Raw genomic sequence first — 13,402 nt, 5'->3', positions numbered from 1 at the left:
TCGCTCGGGCGCTGTGGCTCCTTCCGCTTCCTCCGGGGCCCTGCGCGAACCTGCGGGCCCGATTCCCTTTTCCGGCCGCGCTCAGGCCTCTAGGCCCCGCAGCCTCTCGCAGTGTGTGCTGACCGCCCCTCTCTCCAGTTGCCGACCCTGAAGTCGTCCTCCGCTCCCCTCGCCCTCCCGGACCCCACAACAATCCTTGGCAAATCCTGTCTGGATTAAACTTGTATTTAAATGTATTCAAAAATGTATTTACACTTTTTTTTTTTTTTGTACTGGAGATTAAACCAGGGATTTGCACATCCCAAGCAAGCACTGTACTAAGGACTATGACGGGCCGGGTGTGGTGGCGCACACCTGTAATCCCAGCACCCGGGAGGCTGAGGCAGGATCACTGAGTTTGAGACCCGCCTGGGCTACATAGTGAGTTCCAGGTCAGTCTCAACTAATAGTGAGACCCTGGCCCAAAACAAAAGAAAAAAAGGACGACGACCATGATGATTATGTTGATGATTGAGATACTGTCTCCTTAAATTGCCCAGGCTGGCCTTGAACTCAGGCCCTTGCCTCAGCCCCCAGAGTAGTTGGGACTACAGGTGCATGCCACCATCCCCGGATCCGGTGATTTTTTACAATCTTTTTTTGTTTTGTTTTGGTTTGGTTTTTTTGTTGTTTTTTTGAGACAGGGTCTCACTATGTAGTTGAGACTGACCTGGAACCCAGTATGTAGCCCAGGCTGGTCTCGAACTCACAGTGATCCTCCTGCCTCAGCCTCCGTTTTTTTGTTGTTTTTTTGAGACAGGGTCTCACTATGTAGTTGAGACTGACCTGGAACCCAGTATGTAGCCCAGGCTGGTCTCGAACTCACAGTGATCCTCCTGCCTCAGCCTCCCGAGTGCAGGTATTACAGGAATGCACCACCACGCCAGGCTTTATTTATTTCAGTCTTTACAGTGATGTGGGGTCCAGTCCGTTTTCCCCTCTCAGCCGCATCCTGGACCAGGACGGCCCACCAGAGGGTTGGTGTCCAGGCCAGCCTGCACCCTTGCTCGGCAGAGCTCCTTCTCCACAAGGTCCCGCAGCAGTTCAGTCTTCCCCCCTGGGCACTCCCAGCCTTCCTAACCCACTGCAGGTAAGGACAGCTGCTCACAAGGGCAGGCCACGCCAGCCACGAAACCCCCAGTGCTGCCATCTCCTCGGTCACCACTCCAGCCCCATGTCTGCGTCCCTCACTCTCTGCGGGCTCTATTCAAATGTCATCGGCCAGCAAAGCCTTCCCTGACTGGATGTTACGAAATGACAGGGTCTCCACGTCTGGAACCCTACCACAGCAGAACCACCCACTCTTTACGGTCTCCATACCAATGAGCGTGTTTTACATGCGTGTGCATTTTCTGTTCCCGTAGAGCACATGCACCCCAGGGTGAGTATTTCTGTCTTGTTCGTGACGAGTCCCAGGAACCTGTGCAGTGCCTGACTGCGCGCAGGCCGAGGACCTGAAGGAAGCGTGGAGTCAGCTGCCTTGGGGGTGCAAGCGCTTCTGAGGCACAGGTCGCCACTGACTTCCAAAAGGGGGACTGGTTTGCGCTGTCACCACTAGTGGGCAGGTTACTGCTGTTCTTTCTTTCTTAATTTTTAAAACGTTTTGTTTTGGCAGCACTGGGGCCTGAACCCAGGGCTTTTGTACTGAGCTAATTTTTTATGTTGAGACACCGTCTCGCTGATTCGCTAAATTGCCTAGGCTGGATTTGAACTTATCCGTCTTCCCTCCTCAGCCTCCGGGGGCGTGCACCCCACTGTATGGCTCCCATTGTAAGTGAATTGGGAGCCCTGCGGGGAGAGTTTTACCAGAAGCCTCCCGGGATTCCCACTGCCTGAGGATGCTGTGGCAGCTCGGCCTGTGGGATTAGAGCCCGGCAGGGCAGGGTCTCAGCGGGGTGTGATGGGCAGGGCAGGCCTGTCTGTCCCGTGGGTGTGCAGGGAAGCCCTGCTCCAGGTGGGTGACAGAGTGTGGGGTCCAGGTGGGGCTGCGGAGCCTTCCCAGGCTGCCCGGGCACCGCGTCCGGGGACCTGTGGGGCTCTGCGGGCCCTGTGAGCAGGGGTGACAGAGAAGTGCAGATTTCCAGGTCTCTGTCTTTCCTTCCCACTCCTCGGTGCCCCTGCCCTTCCACCTCCAGGGCCCTGCACTGGTGCCTGTCCGGTCTCCTTTCCACGCCATATCAGAGGTGGATCCGGTGGGGGGCACAAGCTGGACGTCTCTCCGGAGCCCCTCTGGCCACCCCACCCACCCAGCGGGGCAGCCCTCCAGGTCAGCCTCTCCCCGGGGCCAGGCCCCAGTTCCTGTCTCCTTCTTAGGCCAATCCGCTGGGTCCAGTACCAGTCAGCGCCAGCTGGCAGCTCCCACCGGAGACGGAGGTGGCGTGGGATGGGGGAGGGGAGGGAGCGGGCAGGAACCCAGGGAGAATGGGGGACAGGGGCTGGGCACGTGGGGAGGGCGGGCTGCCTGGGGAGGGGGGAGGCGGAGGCCATGGGCTGCCCTGCTGCCCCTAGCAGTCCAGTCCCCCGCCCCTCTCTGCTGTCCACTCACCCCCTAAGCTGCCCCTGGCTAAATCTTCTTGGTCTCTTTAAGAGCTGCCTGGGAACTGGGGCGCCCCCCTGCGGGCCCTGTTCACACAGACTCAGCTGAAGTCTGGGAAGCCTGCTGGCTCTCCACTGCCGGGCTGGGGGTAAGGCTGGCACGTGCTGGGGGAAGGGACTGGGGCGTGGGCGTGGGCGGCCGCTGGGATGGAGACTCCTGGACCGTGGACATGGGCGTCCCTGAGCCAACCTCGGTGGCTAACAGCAGCGGTGGCCTTGTGGCCTGGCTGGGAGACGGTAGTGCCAGGGTTCTTGAGGGGCAGGATGCTTGAGCCCCTCTTTTTCTTTCTTTTCTTTCTTTTTTTCCTTGCGGTAATGAGTGTTAAAGGCAGGGCCTTCCTACTGAGCTATGTCCCCAGCCCTTTTTGTAATTCTTTATTTTGAGACAGGATCTCACTAAATTGCTACACAGCCCAGGCTGGGCCTGAAGTTATGATCTTCCTGCCTCAGCCTCCCACCCAAGTGCAGGGACTGTGGGTGTGGACAAGTCCCCCGGCTACTCTTTTATCTCATTTTCCCTGGGGCCTTTATCTGCTAAACTCCTCCACGCTCCCCATCTCCCCACAGTCAAGCACGCAGCCCAGCACCTACGTCCGCGGGTGGGGGCCTGAGGAGAGGCAAAGCGGAGGACACTGAGCTGTGCGCTGTGCCACAGAGGAGTGGAGCTTGGGCAGAGCACAGGGCCGGGGCGGGAGAGCTGCGTCCAGGCTGCTAGAACCGTTTTCCACCATGGCTGCGGCCCTGCCTTGAAAGAAGCCCTTGTGCTCACCAGGGCCACTTGATGCTGGAAGTTTGGGTTCGTTTGCCGGGCCAAGGGGGCCCTCAAGTCCGGCTGGGTAACCGGAATGAAGGGCCGCAGGGAGACTGTGGGTTCCCTCATTCCCTAGGACCGTTTCAGAAGCGTCCCCTTTCCACCTCTGCCACCTGGCCAGAGCCACTTCCCTGAAAAGGATGGAGGTGGGGTCCTCAGCACACCCCGGGGACCCCTCCTGCTTCAGGACTAGCTCAGCTCAGCCCTGCCTTCTCCCTCTCAAATGGTTTCTTCCCCCTGCGCTGGGGACAGGACCTTGGCACAAGGCAGCGCCTGAGCTGGGCGGGTGCTGAGGGCGGTGAGGGAGCCGGGTCTGGAAGCAGCCAGGGGTCGAGAGCAGCTGCTCCCTCAGCTTTGCTTCCATGCCGTGCTCTCCTCGCCCCTCCCTAAGTGCTTGCCCAGCACCCTAGGCCTAAAGGGAACTGGAACTGTCCTGTGAAACCCTCTTCCCAGCAGCCTTCAGCATTCACTTCCTCCTCAAAGAACGCTAGTGAGTCTGGAGAGGAGCCCTGCTGTTCCCAGGTGGGCTGAAAAGCCATTTTTTAACTTCTGTGAATCAGAGAGGGCAAGTGCTGCGTCTGGGATCACACAGCAAGTTAAACACAGCCGGGCTGGGCATTCAGGACTCTCGCTCCTGGCCTCGTGGTGCCTTCTCCTTCCTTCCTTCTTTCATTTTTAAAATAAATAAATAATATTTTTGGAGGTGGGGTCTCACTGTGTAGTCCAGCCTTGAACTCACTATGTGGCCAAGTTGACCTCAGACTCCAGGCGACCCTCCCGCCTCAGCCTTCCCTTTGCTGGGATCATAGGTGTACACCACCGCACCTGGCTTCTTGTCTTTTCTTACCGTATTGGTAATCGAACCTGGGTGCTCCACCACTGAGCTAAATCCCCGGCCCCTCTTTTTGCATTTTTAAAAATTTTATTTTTTTGGTACCAGGGATCAAACTCAGGCTCTTGCGCTTTCAAGGCAGGCTGTGGAACTGCTAAATCCCTATCGCTTTGTATTTTATTTTAAAACAAGGTCTTGCTAAATTGCCTAGACGGACCTCAAACTTGTGACCTTCCTGCTTCAGCTTCTCGAGCGCTGTGCCCGGCTCCCGTGCTGCTGTCCCACAGTCCTCCTGCATGCTGGGAGCCGGCCTGGAAGGGGCTTTTCCATGCCTCAGCTTACCAGTGAGGAAGGCTCCGGCTCAGGCCTTGGCTCCCTAGACCTCTGCAGAGCTCTTTTCGAAAGCCTGCCTCCACTCCCCCAAGACACGCCAGCCTCTCCCTCCTCACAGGCCTCGGGGGTGGCTTAGGAAGAAGAGGCGGAACCTGGCCGAGGTGGACCCTCTGTGGAAGGCAGGATGACAGCAGCAGGGGAGGCCGCTGAGGCTTCCTGACAGAGACCCTGACCCCAGGCTCCTTTCTGTGCTCCTTTGGGTCCTCCTGGTGAACCTCGTTTGCATGGGGCCCAGCTGAGCCCAGGTGTGTCCCTCACATACACACAGTTCCCAGAGAGGCTGCCATGTGGGGGAAATGGCCCCACTGACTCCCTAAACTGGCTGGGGACATCTGCCCAGTGGCGCCTGCCTCAGGCGGGAAGGGGGCTAACAACCCCCTCCGCCCCTTGTGCCCACATCTGGAGCCCCCCTTTCCCACATGTGTGGCTCCAGGAGCCACAGAAGGTGGGACACAGTGGGGCACAGGAGGAGGAGGAAGAATATGGGGAGATTCTGGTCCCTCCCACTTAGAGATGCGGTTGCCATGGTGACTAAGGACCAGTGAGGTGGGATGGGGTTGGGGATGGGGGTGGGGGTGTGGCAGGGACAAGGCTGTGGGAAACCGATTGCCTGACATTCCAGGGGGGAAACACTGCAGCAGCCCAAGCTCCAGGTAAGGGGCAGGGAGCCCCCTGATGGCTCTGGAGGGAGGGGGAGGCCATTGTCTGCCGCTGCTCTGCCCTCTGCCCCGAGGGGCCGACCCAGGGGTCGGGCATTGTGTTTGCTCCTCAGCACCACCGAGGAGGAGGGGAGCTGGGTGGCTCTGGGTAAGGGTCAGGTGGGACTGGGGTGGGCTGTGGGGAACTCCTGGCGCCTGTAACAGCAGACACTTGACACGATACGGCATGTATAAGTTGATTTGACTCTTTTGTGACTAGAAAAAGGGGCTGAGGACGGGGAGCCAGGAAGCAGATGTTACCCAGGACTCTGCTTTTCTGAGGGCCGCTCTCATGCTGGGAGGAGGAGGAGGAGCTGGATTTGCCTGGTCCCTGGGGAAGCCCTCCTCCCTGGGGTGTTCTGCGGAGACCCTGGGTGCTGGAGGCCCTGAGGGAACCCGGACTTGCCTCTTCCACGTCCCGGTCCGCCCCCACATCCAGCCTGGCTGGAAGCTCTGCTGTCCCAGTTGGGGGAGGGGGGCTGGACCCTGCAGGCAGGCAGAGGCTGAACTCAGTGTTGTAGCAAGCTGGGCTCCAGGGTGTAGAAGAATTGGCGGAGGGACAGACAGGAGAGACGAGCACCTGTCCTCAGACATCTGACCCTGCCACCCAGCTGGCCACTGCCTGACTCCAGGCCAGCTGGGCTCTCCTCTCCAGCCTTGGTTTCCTCATTGTACAGTGAGGAAGGGGTGGGGCCGCCAGCTCTGAGCTTCCTGATAGCCAGGACCTGCTGTGTAATTTGTGGGGTGCATTGGAAAATGACAATGTGGGGCCCTGGTTTTAAAATTCTTAAGAGTTTCAAGACAACAAGAGTAGAGGCTCCAGTGGCGCGTGGGCCCTTCTGAGCTCGGGGCCCGGCCACAGAGTAGGGCTTCACCTGCCCACCCAGCCGGGAGGCCCCGGTGTCAGGGGCACATTACTGGGGGGCAGATCCCCGTTCCTGCCCCCAGTGGTGTTGTGTCTTAGCTCAGAGAAGACAGAGCTTGCCGCCATCCCCCTCACACCCCCTTCCACACCAAATGGCTCCAGAGTAATTTCCAGCAGGGATGGGGAGGTGGGGCTGAGGGAACAGGGCTCAGGAGCCGTGTCGCTGGCAAAGGATTCCTTTTGGACAGAGCAGATCTGAATTCAGCTTGCCTTTGAGCTGTGTGGCCTCTTTCCTTCTCTGTAAAGTGGCATCGTGGAGGCACCTACCGGGTGACACTGTGGGGAGGGCTGGGGCCCTACCTGCCAAGTATCTGGCTCGGCTGAGGGGCTGGGGAGAGGGGTCTGGGTTCGGAGAAGGCTGGGTCTCACGGGCAGGCCATCAAGCCTGGCACTGAAGTGGGACTGGACCTGGGGCAGACAGAGGGGACAGGGAGGTGCCATTGGAACCCCCTTTACTTCCCCATCAGAGCCTCTCCCTGTGACCCAGATCAGCCACTGGGTTCCAGCAGAAAGGCCTGGGGCAATGCAGCCTCCCACATCGGAGACTGGGTCAGGAGCATGGAAATGTTCCTGAACTCTGAGAGAGCTGGCGGGGACCTGGCACCCAGCCTCGGGGAGAGCGTGGGGGTCGCACACAAGTCCTGGCAGCAACAGTTGTCAAGAGGGCTCTGTCCCAGAGCAGCCCTGGGGAACTGAGCCATGTTGGGTGCAGAGGGAGAGAGAAGACCAAGGGGTGGCTTGGGCAGGGAGTCCCTATGAGGTGCGTCCCTGGATGCAGAAGGGTGGAGGTCACGCTCGGGAAGGGCTTCTCATGCGTGGTGAGCAGCGTGGTCCCGAGTTGGGAGTTGGCGGGGGCATTTGTTGGGGTTAGCTGGCCCTGCGGGGCAGGACGAGGGCTCTTACCCTGCAGTCACCTGACGGGCCGAGTGGGCAGCAGCCTCTCCGCTTCACAAGCCTGGAGCCTCATTAACCCGGCGTCACGAGGCTGCCCATGAGGCTCCCCTAGGGAGGCCCTGGCAGCCAGCACCAGGGCCCTCAGAAGTGCGTCCTGTGGAGCATATGCTCATCTGGGGAACGACCTGGGCTTCCCCTCTCCTGATGGCGTCCTGACGATGGCAGGGTGACGCTGTGGGGGGACTTCCTCAGCCAAGTCTGGCGAACAGCCTAATATGGTCCTTTATAGATCATGGCCGAGCTAAAAGTGGGAGGTTGCAGGTTAAAGTACTGTAGGGACTTCCCAGGAGGTAGGAGTGGTGAGACCCAGAATATACACAAGTGAGGGGAGAGACCCGAAAGACAATGCTGAGTCCCCCCTCTGGGAAATCTCAATCGGGAGGAAACCACAGCCAGGCTGGACAGGCTGGATACAGTGTAGCAGAGGCAGAGGGTGGCTGAGTGGCCTAGAAAGACCTTTTAAACTCTGTCTGGAGCAAGAGGAGGGAGGGAGAGGTGTCTCCTGCCAGGCAGGTCAGCCTTTTCCCCTCCCTTCCACCACTTCCGCCCAAGCCAGGATCTGTCACAACTCGAGGTGGAAATTCTGGTTTCCCTGGCGCAGAGCTCCTGGTGCTTCTGGCTTTGGCATGATGGGTGCCTGGAGTGCTGTGCTCCCTTTCCAGCCAGGCTGAGTCTTTGTTTGCTGCCTCCGGGTCCCAGGAACCCCGTCCTTCTTTCCCTTGGATGGCACTCCTGTCCCAGAGTTTGGACACGGGTTTCTCACCACAGCTGGCCGAGGGGTATGTGAGGTGAGACGGACTTGGGGCTGGCGGCCTTATGGGGAGAGAAGCAGAGCCCGGGGGCAGGCACAGGGCACAGAGACAGGCTGCAGAGGCTGGGAGAAGCCCGCTCTCCCGCCTAGGCTGTCCCTCCTAGCCAAGCGGTGGGTGGACATGCATGGCCTTCCTGGAAGAAGAGAGCCAGGTAGGGTCAAAAGCTCCGAGGCTCCCAGGACTAGGGGCTGGTCAGAGCAAGTCCACTCACACCTGGGGTGCCTGCTGGGTCTGGCGTGGGTATGAGGCTCTGCGTGACAGATCTGAGACACAGCTGAGAGGACTCCAAAGCAAGTCTCCCGTGAGTGCAGGATCTCGCTCACCGGAGTCTCCTGGCCTCTTGGTTTCTGGAAGAGGGAAAAGCCAAAGAGGAAAGGAGGCACAAGGGACTTCCCTGCCAGTGCAGCAAGCGAGAAATGGCTCAGCTCAGCAGAGGTGTCCGTGAGAAGGGACCAGAAGGGTCAGCATAGGGGGCGCTGAGAAGGGAAACTGAGGCAACAGACTGAGGCCAGAGAGTGGGATGGAATGAGACTCAGGGTTCTCCCCTCCCCTGTGGCCACACACACACACACACACACACACACACACTCACACTCACACATAGGCACACTTCTGCTCCCTGGGGCTCTGCGATTGGTTGCCCAGGGGGATGTGGTAAGGACAGCTCACCCAGAAAGTGCCCGGTGCCTGTTTCCCCAGAGCCATCTGGTGACAGCCTCTGGCCGAGCATGGCCCTCCCAGCCCTGGGCCTGGACCCCTGGAGCCTTCTGGGCCTTTTCTTCTTTCAACTGCTCCTGCTTCTGCTGCCGCCACCGACTGCCGGGGAGGGTGGGCAGGGGCCCATGCCCAGGGTCAGATACGATGCAGGTGAGTGTGTGGCACCGGGAGGGGTGGTGACACAGAGCCGGAGTGGGGCACAAAGGGAGGGGGGACAGAGGGAGGGGCAGGCGGACACGGAGACATAAGATGCGCAGAAACTTTGATCCCCGGTACCCAAATAAAGATGCCCAGAAAGATGCCAGGGAGCAGCGGAGAGAGGAGGTGGGAGAGAGAGAGATGGAAATGCACAGAGGAAGGGAAGCAAGAGGGCCGGGGCCCAGGGCAGTTCCACATTTCAACTGTCACTGTCACCACAAGGGGCACCTTAAACCCCAAGTGCTTTCACACCCCAATTTCCCCAAAATCAAGGCCCACGCTAGCAGCTCATCTGCAGACCTGGTGCCCCAGGGTGCGCTGAGCCAGTGCTAACCACAGAGACCCCTTGGCCATGCCACGCCCGGCAGGATGAGCTCTTGGGGTGCCCGGCTGGCACGTAGGTCCCGGGACCCCGCGGCACAGCCTGCAGGCTCCCACCATGGCTGTGGGGCCATGGCCACAGCTCCAGGAGAGGCTTTGCGGGAGGACCCAGCCCCGCGGGAGCACAGGGGCCAGTCTCCCGGGCATACACGCGTCTCGCAAGCTGACAGAGGAAAGGCGGCTGCCGTGGGGAGGCCCCTTCTGTGTTGGAGGCGGGGGCAGAGAGCAGGCCCAGCCCTGCCCTCCAGGAGCTCACAGCCTCTGGGGGAAGCAGAGTGACCCTGACACCAGCCCAGGCTGGGTGACCGGTTCAGTCACTAAGGCTGGGTGCATTGCAGGGAGGCCGGCTGCCTGGACACCGCTTGGAGGGCTACCCTTGCAGCCCTTCCCACTGCACTCCATGGCCGAGGGTCCCTGGGCCTCCGGAGGGGACGGGCAGCACCAAGGTGTGGCTGCAAACGCGAGGCTCCGAGGCAGCGGTGGGGCAGGATGGGGCACACGCACCCCCTCCACACCATGCACGCCCAGGGAGGGCCAGGGCCCCACCACTCACTTCTCCTGCCGAGGTGACACTCAGGCGTGCCACGCGGACCTCAGAAAGGTCACACACGCTTCTAGCAGTGGAAATGTCCTGTAATAGAGCAGGGGAAGGAAACAGGAGTGAAAACCCCCAACAGCCCTGCCGCACAATCCTGTCCCCCTCTACCCTTTCTGCCTGTGGCTGTGAACACCTTCCTGTGCACCCTCCCTCACCGCAGCCCCTAGGCTGAAATAGCACCCACTGGGCCCGTCTGTTTCCTGTCTACACATCTGGCCCCGCCCCGGGCCGCCACACGGAGCTCCGGGGACAGCAGCAGGGCAGGGGTGAGGGGGCTGCCGGTGACCCCAGGGGGTCCAGCCGCCAGCCTTTCCCTCTCCTGTCCCTGAAGCCAGAGGCTCCTCACCACTCTCTCCTGCCCTCCGCTCCCCACAGGAGACCCACGCAGGGGCCTGAGCCTCTTCCAGCAGAAGGGCCTCCGAGACTTCGACACCCTGCTCCTCAGCGGTGACGGGAACACACTGTACGTGGGCGCCCGGGAGGCCGTTCTGGCCTTGGATGTCCAGCACCCCGGAGCCCCACGGCTGAAGAACATGGTGAGGATACTGGGGACGCTGGGTGTGTGCGGGGAGCAAGGAGGGGCGGCCTTCGGAGGAGCACGGCCCAGTGGCCTTGTTTGCCATCAGCAGCCAACAGCAGTTCTCTTTGCATAAGTCCCGACGGGCAACGGATGAGAAACGGGACTGCGATTTCACGACTCACCGGTGTCCCTGGTTGGATATCAACTGCTAAGTGGCAAAGTGGAAACCACCGACACAGCAGCTACACACTGACTAAAATTGTACCAATAACTTGATAGCCACCCACTGGTAGAAATCCTCGAAGCTTCTCTGTTATTGTCTCCATCGTCTCCGTCCTGATGGGAGCAATGGGAGAGAGGAAAGGAGGGGAGGTGCTAGCAATCCCTGGTCGATTCCATGGTTTATTTTCAACGTGGAGTCTGTTGGTCACTTGAGAATATGGGTGCTGGTTAAAATGTAGACTCTGCCAGACGTGGTGGCATACACTTGTATTCCCAGCACTTGGGAGGCTGAGGCAGGAGGATCGCCGAGTGTTGGACTACATAGTGAGCTACATATGTAGCCTGGGCTACATAGTGAGCTCAAGACCAGTCTGAAGTACACAACCAGACCCCATCTCAAAAAAAAAAAAGTAGACTCTTTAAGGGTGACAGAAGAACACCGCTGTTGTGAAAAGCAGGCATGTACGTGGCCCAGTTGTGCCCAGCAGCAGCCCATATCACCTGACCAAGATGGCAGTCGGTGAGTGGCAGAGCTAGATTTGAACTCAGCTCTGCTTCCTTAGGCTGTGTTCTGTCAGGGAGCGTTGTCCCAGTGAATGTCACTGTTATCAGAGTGATGACCCGGGCACAAGTTGGTGCTGCTGGCCACAAGTGTGTCCCTGTCTACCACACCTGCTGGTGAGCCAAGGGGACAGTGGTCACAGAGGGCCGAAGGCCTCCCACCCCTCCATCTCCACCCTCCCACCCGCTCAGGTCCTCTGGCCGGCCAGCGAGAGCAAGAAGCGGGAGTGTGCCCTGAAAAAGAAGAGCAACGAGGTGAGGGGCGGGCCCAGCCCTGCCCTGCCCTGCCCTGCACTCAGGAGGGAGGGAGGGAAGCTGGCCCCGCACAGGAGTCACCTCAGGGCCTGAGTTCTCCGCCTCCCCCAGACCGAGTGCTTCAACTTCCTCCGGGTCCTGGTCTCTTTTAACGCCACCCATCTCTACGCCTGTGGCACCTTCGCCTTCAGCCCCGCCTGCACCTACATCGTGAGTGACGGGACACCCAGGCACAGGACCCCGGTCAGCCCTTCTCACTCCCCCGCAGCCGAACCCCTGTGGCTCTGGAGAACTGGTCCCTCAGGGCCCTCAGGAACCAATGTCCCTCGGGGTCCCCTTCCCTCCTCCCCTCATTTCCCAGGTGGGAGACCCTGGTGTCCTGGGTCCCCCAGCCTCTCCTCCCTCTAGGGACTCCAAGATTCTTTCCTGTCATCCGTGTCAGAGAAGCTGACGGAGGGGAAAGGTCAGAGTCCCTTTGACCCTGCTCACAAGCACACTGCTGTCTTGGTGGGTGAGTGTCGGCCTCCCCGGCCCAGCCAGCACTTGCCTTCTCGGTCCCGAAATGCGTGACAGGGTGGCGCTTCCTAAACGGGAGGAGCCTCGGGCACAGCCCAGGGGGAGCATGAGGCTCCCCAACTATGGCTTCCTACTGAACCGGCCACAGAGGAAGTGGAAAGAGAGATGAGGAAAGAGAGGCGTGAGGGTTCAGGGAGGGCATCGGGCAGAGGAGAAGCCTGAGGTTCAGTTGCTGGTCCAAGCAATGCGGGCTGTGTGAACGTTTGCTCTGGCGTGCCAGCCGTTGGGATGGGTACTGTGGGGCTACAGAGACGAAATCACGGCCCTGTGTCCTGGCTTCCTGGAGGTGGTGGTCTTTGATTTTTTGTTTGTTTGTTTGTTTGTTTTTGCTTTTTGAGACAGGGTCTTGCAATGCAGTTCAGGCTGCCCCTGAACTCAACATGTAGCCTACGCTGGCCTCAGTCATGGTGATCCTGCTGCCTCAGCCTCCTGAGTGCTGGAATTACAGGCCTGTGCCACCATGCCCAGCAGTCTTTGACTTTTGAGCAGGACTCTAAGATAGATAGGTAGAGAGACAAGGAATTCGTTCCAGGAAAAGAAGGGCAGGACCCAAGGTGTAGAAGGCAGAAAACAGTTCCTTTCTGGAATTAATGAGCGATTGCACTTGGCAAGTGGTTCGGGGGCTTGTGAGGGAGTAGCCAGAGAAGGCCTGGAAAAGCGCCAGCACAGAGGGCCACACTGGTCACTTCCCTTGGACAGAGGAACTTTACAGGGTGCCCAGGGTGTGGGGCTCTGCAGGGAGTGCGAAGGAAGGAAGGGGCCAGGGCGGCCTCTGCCCGCTACACTCCCCTGCGGCTCTCCCCTGCCTAGATGGGATGCTGTTCTCGGGCACCATGAACAACTTCCTGGGCAGCGAGCCCATCCTCATGCGCACGTTGGGCTCCCGGCCCGTCCTCAAGACGGACACTTTCCTCCCCTGGCTGCAGTGTAAGGACCCGGCCCCCGGCCCCCCACCCACTGCTGCCCTTTCATCACCTTGGTGCCCTGGACGGCCACCGACGGCCAGGCGCCGGGGTCTACCGCGCACGTGCCCTCCCACTCCCGCCGTCACCCTCCGCGGGCTCCCGCTCTGCAGAGCCGTCCAAGGGTTTTCCCAGGGGGCTCCGGGCAGCCAGCGCCCTAACCCTCCGCTCCCCCCGCAGCGGATGCCTCCTTCGTCGCCGCAGTCCCCTCTGCCCAGGTGGTCTACTTCTTCTTCGAGGAGACAGCCAGCGAGTTCGACTTCTTCGAGAAGCTCCGCACGTCCCGCGTGGCTCAAGTCTGCAAGGTCTGCGGCTCGGAGGGGCGGGGCCGGCCTGGCGGGAGCCAATGGGAG

The 13,402-nt window shown here is 60.1% G+C and overlaps 1 protein-coding gene across 11 annotated transcripts in view; it reads left to right on the top strand.

Moving 5' to 3' along the window:
* Positions 1 to 2,627: 2,627 nt before the first annotated feature.
* Positions 2,628 to 13,402, top strand: part of Sema4a (semaphorin 4A) — a 26,445-nt gene continuing 15,670 nt past the window's right edge. Inside the window, exons 1-9 of one of the 11 annotated variants that reach the window (XM_010643820.3) lie at positions 2,633 to 2,723; positions 7,947 to 8,035; positions 8,759 to 8,926; positions 10,329 to 10,489; positions 11,449 to 11,511; positions 11,623 to 11,721; positions 11,920 to 12,022; positions 12,898 to 13,014; positions 13,230 to 13,354. In XM_010643820.3, coding sequence (XP_010642122.1) covers positions 8,788 to 8,926; positions 10,329 to 10,489; positions 11,449 to 11,511; positions 11,623 to 11,721; positions 11,920 to 12,022; positions 12,898 to 13,014; positions 13,230 to 13,354 — 807 coding nt within the window. In that variant the 5' untranslated portion in view covers positions 2,633 to 2,723; positions 7,947 to 8,035; positions 8,759 to 8,787. Of the gene's footprint in view, positions 2,724 to 5,214; positions 5,324 to 5,499; positions 8,036 to 8,758; positions 8,927 to 10,328; positions 10,490 to 11,448; positions 11,512 to 11,622; positions 11,722 to 11,919; positions 12,023 to 12,897; positions 13,015 to 13,229; positions 13,355 to 13,402 lie in introns of those variants that run through there. The other 10 variants (XM_010643818.3, XM_019210601.2, XM_010643819.2 and 7 more) reach the window with 10 other exon arrangements.

This window comes from Fukomys damarensis, unplaced genomic scaffold, assembly GCF_012274545.1.
Source record: "Fukomys damarensis isolate Sample0158 unplaced genomic scaffold, DMR_v1.0_HiC HiC_scaffold_33, whole genome shotgun sequence".
NCBI classification, from domain to species: domain Eukaryota; kingdom Metazoa; phylum Chordata; class Mammalia; order Rodentia; family Bathyergidae; genus Fukomys; species Fukomys damarensis.
This window is presented reverse-complemented; position numbering and strand designations above follow the sequence as displayed.